Source organism: Hipposideros armiger, unplaced genomic scaffold (genome assembly GCF_001890085.2).
Source record: "Hipposideros armiger isolate ML-2016 unplaced genomic scaffold, ASM189008v1 scaffold_106, whole genome shotgun sequence".
NCBI lineage: Eukaryota > Metazoa > Chordata > Mammalia > Chiroptera > Hipposideridae > Hipposideros > Hipposideros armiger.
This window is the reverse complement of record NW_017731456.1, coordinates 3,483,477-3,495,294: the sequence shown is the minus strand read 5'-3', so window position 1 is coordinate 3,495,294 and position 11,818 is coordinate 3,483,477. Positions and strand designations below refer to the sequence as shown.

Here is an 11,818-nt window from a genome sequence, read left to right as displayed (position 1 = left end):
TGGAGTGTGTTATGTAGCCCTTTACTTTTTCTATGCAAATGGTGATTTTATAATTCAAGCGCATCGTTTATGGCTCAGTACTTCTATATCATAAAGTCATAGGCTAGAGGATCTCAAAGGATTTTTAGGTATAATATACATCAGTTGCCTCAGTGAGGCCCAAAGAATTCAAATAGCAACTTGTAAGTAAAGCAGCTCATAAGTGGAAAGCTTCTATCAGAAATGAAGTCTAATAAAACCTACTTTATACCTGTTTCCAACGTGCATGGCTTCAATACTCAGGTGCTTCATGACGTGCTTCTACTCTTCAGGATATATTAATGGGACTTTTATGAAAAATGATCTGTCACAAATCAGCAAATTATTTTTTAGCATTTAATTCATCAAGCTTTTTTCCCAGTGATGAGTGATAATTGAGTTTTATAATTTAAGACCCCAGTTCAAATACACAACCATAATTGCTTTCAAAATAAATTTTAAAAATGTGCAAGGGTGTGTGCTTTTAAATCACCAAAAGTTAAATTATATTTTAATAATTTTGTTACAGAGGTATTTTTCAGGTTCTTATAAAATTAGTATTTTATTAATGTTCAGGGTAAGTATAGATTTCCTTGTTGTCCACTGGGTTTCAATATGACAAAATAACAGAATAAATAGCAATAACATAAATAATATAAGTTACAGATTTTATTTATTAAATCGAGGTAAAGACTTTGATCATAATCTTAAGATTTTTGAGTTTCTCTTTCTACCTTTCCCCCTACTTAACTGCCTTTAGCTCTCATGTCTTCACTCATGGTGAGCAGCTCAGATAAGCACACTTCCAGGGATTCCTCTGATGGCCCATCTTCAGGGATTTGTCTTCCCTTCTTCCCAGGTCATGTTATACCTAAATGATACCAAAGGTATAACTTACTGGATTCCTGTTTAATGGCAATATACCTAGCCAGAAGAAATATTAAGACTTACTTGTTATTGAATCCCTCACAGTAATCCTGTGACATATAAGAATCAGTGATTGGTACACTATTACTAATTTTTTTTTGTTCTAGAGAGAAAATTAAGACTTAGAAAGTCTTCTTTTTAATACATAAGGAGCTATGTGTTTAAACCTAGGTTCTCTAACTGTAAATTCTATACTTTTAATTCCAGTAATGTATTTTCTGTCTGTGAAAACTTTCTCATTATCAATTTTTTATTCTATATATTAACAGTATTTCTTATATCCTCCTTAGAAAAAGGTTTATTTTGTTCTACATAAATCCCATATTAGCCTTTAAGCTGTTAAGTGTGTGTGTGTGTGTGTGTGTGTGTGTGTGTGTGAGAGATTTGTTTTCTTGAATCCTTTTTCAATGTGTGTGCTCATACTTGTGGGGCTATACAAAAGCTTAGACACCAAGAAGAGAGGTCACCTGGGTTTGGAAAGAGAAAGACTTTAACTTGAAAGATAGCATAGTGACTCTCACACCTGAATGCATACCCCAGTCGCTATAGAGACTTGCCAAAGATTATGATTCAGTATGTCAGGAATCTTTTTTCTTTCAACTATGCCTCAGAAGATTCTTATGGCAAAGTTGCCCAGATCAGTGTTTGGGAACAAGTGAATTAGTGAAGCAGAAACAAATATTTCTAGGTCAGTAATCCAAGCTCCACCTCCACAGATTCTGGTCTGTATAGAGGAGCTTATATTCTTAATAGGCACATTGGGTGATTCTGATTATGTAGTCCATGGACCACACATTAAATGTTGTTGGACCTCAAGGTCCTGGGTGTTGCTCTCACTTTACACTGCTCTAAGTTCTAATTCTAGCTTTGCCACCAAGGGCTCTTTCATCTTGAGCAAGTTACTCTTCAGTTTCCTCGGCTGTAACATGAGATCGGATCTTCTGAGGAAAACACTAATGAGTAGGCATGGTTATTTCAACGTTAAGCTAATGAAACAGGATGTAAAGATTTTAAACTCATTAAGGGTATGCGTCATATCAGGTAAAATATATTCATAAAAATGTAAATTTGCAAAAGACAATTTGTAAGAATTATTTGCATTATCCAAATATTCTTTGCTTTATAAAATGAATTGTGATAAAATTCTATTGAACTTCCCTATTGCTTTTAAAATACATTTCAAATTTTGCTTTATAAGCAGTTTTTCAGATATATAAATATTAAGCAAAATGCTTGTAATTGCTTGCAGTGATTTCTGCTGAAAAGATGAGGAGAAATGAGATATGTACAAACCCTTTAAATTTTTTGAATTGTGACAATTTATTTAACATAGCTCCTTCATGAAATACAAGTTTTATACTTTTTATAAGTATATTTTAAAATGTTATTAAAATAAAATACATGTTACTTTCTTTTTTTTTCCCCCTTCTACTTCTTAGGGCCAAGAAGTAATGATATGAATAATCCAACTTATATTGGATTTGAACGAGATGTATTCAGAACAATTGCAGATTATTTTCTAGAGCTCCCTGAACCTTTACTTACCTTTGAATATTATGAATTATTTGTGAACATTTTGGGTATGTATGGATTTTATTTATTATTTAAATTCATTTTATTAAACTTCTCAAATCTCCCATAATTTTAGAGATGTAAAAGTATAGGCACATATGAGGGTGGCAGGCTATACATTATTTTAAAATTCGGGAATACTCTGGTTGCTGTTGTGTTGTTTTCCACTAATTCAAATATATCATTCCAACACCAATTTCTCCACGCCAATTGGGTTTCCTACAATTCAGTTTATTTCTGACACTAACTATCTGGAGCTAGCCCAGACCCTACAAGTTAAGGACAAAGTCCTTCCATTTTGATACAAACTACCCAGTGTTAGCGCAGCCTGCACAGGTTAAGGGCTCCGTCCCACAGGACTGCCCTCACTTCCTGCACCAGCTGCAAATGGGGTCCTCAGGCTCACACTCCTGCCCAGCTAACTACCAACTCAGGGGTTCCCACAATACCCCTCAGGTTTAATCATTCACCACAGCGCCTCACAGACTCTGGAAAGTGTTTCACTTAGTGATTCACGGTTTATTTAGAGGATACAAGCCAGGAACCACCAAATAGAACAGACACATACAGGGTGAGGTATGGGTTGTGCAGAGAGCTTCCAGGCCCTCTCCAGGAATGCCACCCTCCCAGGCACGCCCATGTGTTAACCAACCTGAAAGCCCCCTTAACCCCATTGTTTCAGAGTTTCAATTGAGATGTCCTTACATTGGCATGATTGATGAATTCATTGGTGACTGAATTAAATCTCTAACCTTGCAGGGAGGTCTGAGATGGGGCTGAAAAGTCTAACTTTCTAAGCAAGGCCATCCCTAAATCACCTCATTAGCATAAACTCAGGTGTGCTTAAATAGGCTCATTATGAATAACAAAAGACTCTTATCATTCCAAAAATTCCAACGGGTTTAGGAGGTTTATGCCAGGTACCAGAGACAAAAAGACCAAATACATGTTTTATTATACTACAGCTGTCTAATAATTAAGAGCTTTCTAATAGTTCTAGACTGTGAGCAGATATTTATTTAATTTATTTGACTCAATCCATTTAATTAGACTGTTGAAATAAATGTTACATGTACTGATATCACAAACTGAAAAGCCTCTTGTCATCTTGCACTTTATGCCTGAATGTTGCATGTGTCCTGTTTAAGTGGCTTCAGAAAAGCAGCTGCTAGTTGTTGAACTGTACTAACAACATGTACTATAGTGATGCTTGATTTTTTTTAACTTTACTGTTGTTTTTGTTTTATTTTTGTCCACTGTCATACAGTCGCATCTTAATTTTTGTTTCATTTCCTGGTAGTTGTCTGTGGCTACATCACAGTTTCAGATAGACCCAGTGGGATACATAAAATCCAAGATGATCCACAGTCTTCACAAAGCCTTCACTTAAACAGTTTGGATTCCTTCAAATCAACTGAGTGTCTTCTTCTCAGTCTGCTTCATAAAGACAAAGAAGAATCAAAAACTACTGAGAGACTGCAGATAAGGAATCATGGATTTCCAGGAAAACGTGCTAAGAAAATGCAGCTAGCTAACTTAAACAGAAGAGCCAGCGCTAATGACATAGTAGGAGGAAGCTGTCATAATTTAACAGGCTTAAGTAGTGTGCATGTTCTAGCCTCGAACATCAAACCAAGGTGCTATTCTTTAGAAGGCATTGTAGATTTACCAGGGAGTTCAAGTGAAGAGGTCTCCAGAGGCTGCCATCAATCTGTTGTGAACATAGAAGGACAAAATAATAAACGCATTTTAGAGTCTAAGACCAAACAGGAATCCATAATGAACCTTCATTCCGAGGAAAGTATTCAAAGGCCACTCTGTGTTGGTTTTAAGAGAACCTCTACTTGGACTGTTCAAGACCAAGAGGAGTTATATAATGGGAAAAGCAAGTCAAAACAGCTTTGTAGATCTCAGAGTTTACTTTTAAGAAGTAGTACACGGAGGAATAGTCATATCAATATGCCAGTGGCTGAAATTATCATGAAACCGAATCTTGGACAAGGCAGCACAAATGTGCAAACAGCTATGGAAGGTGGACTCGGAGAGTCCAGTACCACAATCAATAAAAGACTCTGCAGAAGTACAATAGAACTTTCAGAAAATTCTTTACCTTCAGCTTCTTCTATGTTGACTGGCACACAAAGTAAGCTTGATGCTTTCACTGCATGTAATACTAACTTTTAGTTTTTACTAACTGTTTTTGCTTACCTGCCTTTTCTTCTCTTAAATCAGTTTTTCCCCCTCCAAAAGGAAAGTTTCTTATTGTAAAAGATTCTTGTCATGGCATAACTAAGATTTATTCTACTAAAGCACTTACTTTTCCTTCAGTTTCACTTATTCTGAAGCACTTACTTTGTAAGAAGTGTAGGGTGTTAATACTCAAATAGGTTATGAAGAAAGTGAGAATCTTAACCATGCTTTTGAGGAATGTGGAAATTTCTAGGAATAGTTAAAAGAAAGACTGAAATATTTTGGCTTTATATAACTGTATATGCTAGTAGTATGAAAGTAACTCGTATCATTGATGATTTTTTTCCTGGCGGGGGGGTACCTTTACCTTCTAGGTCTGCTGCAACCTCATTTAGAGAGGGTTGCCATCGATGCGCTACAGTTATGCTGTTTGTTACTTCCCCCACCAAATCGTAGAAAGCTTCAGCTGTTAATGCGCATGATTTCTCGAATGAGTCAAAATGTTGATATGCCCCAACTGCATGATACAATGGGTACAAGATCATTGGTAAGTTGATTTCTTAAGGAAAGAATAATCCCTTTTTATGGTTCATAAACCATAAAAAGGAAAACCAAACCACCTAAATGTACTACTTGAGTGATGGTGTGGTCTTTAAATCTTAGTTTTTTGGGTTAGAAAGACACTTAAAAGCCTACCTAGCAGCAAAAATGTTGGTGCATTAATCCTTTGTGCCCAGTCTGTTATACTTTCACATCTCAGCCTTTATCTCATGTGAGGACCTTGGCTCTTCAGTCATCCTGTGTCACTTCATTGTCAGACCTTATTTATACCGCCTCGTGCCAGCTCTGTGGTGGGGAAGGAAGAGGTGGTGCAGGCCCTGTGGAAAGCTTACGGGCACTATAACTCCAAAGCAGAGAATTCATGGAAAATAACATGTCCTACAAGTCCAAGTGTTTCAGAGATTGTGGTAATGGGAACGTTGTATTTGATGAATTATGTGAATTAGGATGGCACGTCCTTGTGGGCACGAAGTTGGGAGAAACTACGGTGAAACCGTCGCAGGCTCCTGAGGTTGAGGGTAGAGGCATTTATGTGCAGGTATTGATTGGAAATGAACTCTTGACTAATATCTCTAATCTCTCCCTCCCTTCCTCCTCTACCCCCCCCCTTCCCCAAGAGCTCCCTCATCCTCACAGTGCAGTTTCAATTTATAAGAGGTTTCCATAGCAAGGAATCTGGAGCTAAGCTCTATTTTCCACTCATTAAGGGCAGTTCTTTAACAATGATAGACCTGATATAAAGAGGAAAAATTATTCTTGAGTCATTGTAGCACCGTTAAAAAGCATAGGTAAGTTTGTAGGGGAAGATATTTTGAGAGACATGAGTAGGAAGAAGATAATTCTGGTTTTACTCGTTTTGAGTTTGAGATTATAGGACATCCAAGTGAAATTTATCCAACAGAACGTTGGAAATGTGAGCCTGGTGAATAAAGGTCAGGGCCGAAGGCAGATTTTTTGGAGAGGTGGTAGTTGAAGCTATGAGAGTAAATGAGCTCTACAAAGCTGAGAAAAATAAATAAAAAGCTGAGGACTAAGCTTGGAAGGAACCTGCCTAACATGTAAGAATAACATCGAAAATATTTCAATTCAGTATGCCCATCATATATTACGTGCAAAATACTTCAAATAGAATTCTGAAATTCTAATTATTCGTGTGTGTGTGTGTGTGTGTGTGTGTGTGTGTACACGTACGTGTACGCACCTCCGTGGGTTATATGGATATGAATGAGAGTAAATGAGTTTTGAAACACAAAATTGATCCCAGAATTTGAAGACTCCTTAGGATGGAATTGAAAAATACATGTATTAATTACATAGCATTAAAAACTATGTTCCAGAGTTTCAAAAGATAACTGATGCCAACCTTGTAACCACTAAAGTTTATGTGTTATATATTATCCTGATCTGTGTTTTTGTAGGATCAGCTTAATGTAACAAGTCATTGTTCTCTAACAGCCTTGAAGCAACATATCTAAATGGTATTAATGGAACCTATGGCATTTACTGGTAAAATTGTGACAAAATTAAAGAAAACCTACGCCTTTTATAATCCTTTGGAATTATATTAAAGCATACTTAAGTACTACTTTAAAAAGAATAATAGACATTCTTACCTTTCTAATATAATAAATTATTGTCCTCATTTTTAAGCTGAAGTCTGCTTATCATTTTATCTCAATACTTCAGCATAATGCTACCCAGAAATTACTGATATTCTAACTTATATAAACCTCAGCTTTTTAATGTTTCTAGATGATACACACTTTCTCTCGGTGTATTCTGTGCTGTGCCGAAGAAGTGGGACTTGATGAGATACTCGCGGCAAGATTCGTTTCTTTCTTAATGGATCATCATCAGGAAATCCTTCAAGTACCCTCCTACTTACAGACTGCAGTGGAGAAACACCTTGACTACTTAAAAAAGGGCCGTGTATGTATTACAAGTCTTAAAATTCTCTGATTAGTCAGTTGCAAGTGGCAAACTCATCTTGAACTAGCCTAGTCAAAAAGGGACACTTTATCAGCTCACATAAATAACCTCTAAAAGTCAGGAATAGACAGAGTCCAGGGACTCAAATAGCAATAGGACTCTGTTTCCATTCCTCCTCCTCTTATTTCCAGTTTGGTCCTGTATTTGACAAATGGCCCTTCACATGATGGGCAACATGACTGACTAAAAAGCGCTTCAGGGCCAGCCGAGTGGCTCAGTTGTTTAAGAGCACGAGCTCTGAGCAACAGGGTCGTCCGTTCAATTCCCACATGGACCAGTGACGCTGCTCCCAAGCTGAGCTATCACTGAGCTGCCAACAGGTAGCAGGATGGCTCAGCTGATGAAAGCACGTGTTCCTAACAAGACTGCCTGTTTGATGGTGGGCTACGCCCGCCCTCAACTAAGACTAAACTGGGCACCTTGAGCTGAAATGCCACCTGATGGCTCAGAGTTTACTCTTAACAACAAGGCTGCCAGTTCAACTCCCGCATGGGATGATGGCTATGCCCACCCGCAACTGAGATTGTAACACAGCACCTTGAGCTTAGAGACAACTAAGATTGAAGAACAACAATTTGCTGGTCCCCCTCCCCAATTCCCCAACACTGTTCTCACTTCCCCCTCCCCCAATTCCCCAATTTAAAATAAATAAATAAATAAATAAAAAGCTCTTGGGTTACAGACTTAATGTTTGCAACCCAAAGGGAAAAAGAGCTATGCCAACACTGCCAATTTGAAAAATTCTTAGTATGGACTCTGATTGGCTCAATCTAGGTTAAATGCACACCCTTTGGGTTGTTGAGGGTGAGTGGGTTGGAGAGAGGACCATACTTTGATTTGCTCTACATAGATGAGAAGAGAATCTGTTCTTGAAAAAATGTGAGGGTAGTGGGGTTACAAAGGGAAGGAACTGTCACAAGGAGGGAAGGAATACTGAGCAGCCAATAACAATAAATGTCTACTCTAGTCAATGTTGGGCAGCCTAGCACATATATTCATGCTTCTTCCCATACATACCATTCTAATAGTGCCCTAATAATGACTTATCATTATTATTACTACCCCCTACAATTTCTTTCTCTTTCAACAGATTTATGGGCTCTGCCCATACTCCTCAAAAACAGTAAGTGAATACTTTAACTATTACTATGTTATGTTTTAAGAGGAATTAAAATACCACTCCTGTCATTATTTCATAGTTAAAATAACAGAATCCATGGTTAAAGGTAATAATAATGATAGCTACCTTTGTTTAATATTTATTGTATGCTAAGCACTCATGTACATTATCTCATGTTATCTGAGGACATTTTACAGACCAAGAGAAGTTAAATAACTTGCTGAAGGTTACAAAGCTAATAGGTTGCGGAGCTGGTATTTATACCCTTCTTAAAGTCTTGAATGGTTGGTGGCAAAGTAATAGATACTAAAACCCATCAAAAGAATATTTTACAAATAGGAACATGACCAGAATAAATAAACTTGGATTATATTGTTTACTACAGATTAAAAATCCCGGAGACGGACTAATCGCCCCTTTGCCAACGTATTCATACTGTAAGCAGATTAGTGCTCAGGAGTTCGATGAACAGAAAGTTTCTACCTCTCAAGCTGCAATTGCAGAACTTTTAGAGAATATTATTAAAAACAAGAATTTATCTCTAAAGGAGAAAAGGAAAAAACTAAAACAGGTAAGAGAGTGAGCATATTCTTGATCATATAAGTATTTCTAATAGGCTGTTGCTGATTACTATTTCATAACACTTAAAATGTAATTTCTCATGTTAACATTTTGGATTCTAAATATTGGATGTATTGGCTACATATGATTACCAGCCTGGTTTTACTCTTTACCCTTAAAATTTAATAATAATAACAGGTACATGCCTTTATTTCTGGTGTTTTGTATGATTATAGCTTGGATTAGCCTGGGAAAACAATTACAAAATTTGAATTATGTTACATAATTTTTAGTGACTCATCACTACCGTGTAAAATTTTTAGCACTATACCAAAAACCAGTAGCCACATAATTTTGCCAAGTCCTCCAGGTCTGAGACACTCAAAGAAATATTAAATATATTAGATCCCTGTGACCTTCATAGACTTTTCCACTGGGAAGGAAGGAGGTCTGGAATTTCGGGGGAGATTTAGCCAGAGAAGAGAATCCTAGAAAATTAATGCTAACAGATCTAACATATCTTACAGTGTACCTTTCATATGTGAAAAGGCAGGGAGAAATGAGAAACTGAAGGGATACTCATCTCTGTAATATATGTTTGAGAAAGGCACTGAATTCTTTTAAAATGTTGTATACTGGCTTCAGCTGGGGTAATCATGTTAAATATACTCTTAAGTCTTCATTTTGTTTCTAAGTTTCAGAAGGAATATCCATTGATATATCAGAAAAGATTTCCGACCACGGAGAGTGAAGCAGCACTTTTTGGTAACAAACCTACACTCAAGCAACCAATGCTAATTTTAAGAAAACCAAAGTTTCATAGTATCAGATAGTAACTGAATTAAAAATTATGGAATACTGTAGAACTTTAGTAAATGAAGCCATATCTAAGAATCCTGCTACTAAAAAAAGAAGTCTATTTATTAATTAGGTTTTTCTAAATGAAACACATAAAAGGGTGTGCCAAGATAGTTTTTATCAATTTAAGACTGCTAAGAAACTAGTGCATCCCAACTGAGAGAAAATAACAATAGGTGATACCAGATATTTTAACCAGAACAATCTTTTGTTTTTTATACAACTATCATGGAAATGCTATTATGATGTGTGCTAAAATTGTATTTACTTGAATTTTGAAAATATGTGTGCATCAAGAATAAGCTGTAATTCTGTTTGTAAAAGGAAACTTATTGGCATATGTGCTTATGGATATTAGTTCAAAGAACTAGTTGTTTAGAGTTATTTTTGTTTCTAAGTGTAAGAATGTGAAGATTTTGAAAACAACTCAACTATTAAATGTTGCACTCATATACTTTTCTACTTTTGATCTATTTATGTATGTAGGTGTTTTTTAAATACACACACACACACACACACACTTTGATTTACCTTAAACATCCTAACTGCTTCAGTCATTAATTTTTTTTCAATAAATATCTTTTGCATTCTTATGTTCATGAATCCAGAAGATAGAGATATACAGAAGTATAAGGCAATCATGTATTCATTCAAAAGATATTTATTTAGCAACTACTATGAGCCTTTTCACTATTTCAGATATGGAGAGACAATGATGAATAAAACAAAACCTCTTCCCTTAAAGTATTTTTTTTTCTAATCAAAGGAGATACACCTAACCAATAATTAAAATAATAATACAACCCTCTGAAATCAAGTCATGGGGATTCCTTCAGTTGAAGACTGACCTCTTTGATTATGGAACAATTCTCTAAGTATTTTTCAAGCTGGTGCATATTAGAATCACCTGGAGAGTTTTAAAATAGTATATGCTGAAGCCCTACGTTATACCAATTAAATCCAAATTTTGGGGGATGTTATAAAGGCATCTGTGTTTCTCAAACTTTCTAGGTGATTGTGATATTCAGCCAACTTTGAGAATCAGTGCCTGAAACATTTTTTATAACAAAATGTAAAGCTGGTGGCACTGTTTTTTTTTTGGGGGGGGGGGAATAAACTGCCAGTATAAATGCCTCTTAATACAAGAGTCTCCTAATTGAGGTATGATTGACTTAACACAAACTTGAAACAGGTTTTCTTCCATATTTTACTCTGATTGTTTAATATCCATTCCTTCAGTGTAATGATATACATAATGCATGGGATGTGATAGACACTGTTCAATGACTGTTCTGATTTCTCAGTGTTGTACTATAAAATGACTGTTCCATTTGAAATGATTATTTTTATTAAAAATTTGGACAGAATGAAAGCTATCTTTTGCCCAGAAACCTTAGCTATAAAATTATTCGACTAAATTAGAATTCTCTCCACCGTTTTTATGTGTTACAATGTTTTTTGTTTAAAAGTGTATAATGTGAACCATGTTGCATATTGAGATAAAAATTATTATGGGTTTTGAACAATTTTGTTTTTGTATTTATTGATTGATATTAAATATATAGACATTATAAAGACATAGTGAACGTTCATCTGCATTACTGTTGAGATTACAAAATATATGGTGTATCACTTTAATAATGTGAACTCTGAAATCAGTTTTGAATCCTGTGCAATTCACTATGGAACCTCAGACCAGTTACTTCTCTAAGTCCCAGTTTTCTCATCTGTAAGATAAAGATTATTAATATTACCTCTCTTCTAGGATTGTTGTGAGGATTAAATAGAATAATGCATGTGAAGTGTTTAGCACAGTATCTAGTGTAGAATAAGCACTATAAATATTAGCAGTTATTATTTAAAACCACTTAGAATTAAAGCAATAGAAGAGATCTCGCAAAAACATAGTACCCTCAATTGCTTTGGGCAGAAATGAACCAAAATGAAATTGTGAACAATTAGTTCACAGTTACCTTGTTAAACTATTTTTTAGCTTATAAGATTCTTTTTTTTTTTTATTGT

At 35.6% G+C, this 11,818-nt stretch overlaps 1 protein-coding gene across 1 annotated transcript in view; it reads left to right on the top strand.

The window, feature by feature from the left end:
- DEPDC1 (DEP domain containing 1) overlaps window positions 1–11,306 on the top strand; it is a 47,561-nt gene extending 36,255 nt beyond the window's left edge. Inside the window, exons 6-11 of the mRNA XM_019646695.1 lie at window positions 2,385–2,525; window positions 3,818–4,660; window positions 5,082–5,254; window positions 7,021–7,197; window positions 8,763–8,948; window positions 9,634–11,306. Coding sequence (XP_019502240.1) covers window positions 2,385–2,525; window positions 3,818–4,660; window positions 5,082–5,254; window positions 7,021–7,197; window positions 8,763–8,948; window positions 9,634–9,771 — 1,658 coding nt within the window. The 3' untranslated portion in view covers window positions 9,772–11,306. The remainder of the gene's footprint in view (window positions 1–2,384; window positions 2,526–3,817; window positions 4,661–5,081; window positions 5,255–7,020; window positions 7,198–8,762; window positions 8,949–9,633) is intronic.
- The last annotated feature ends 512 nt before the right edge of the window (window positions 11,307–11,818 follow it).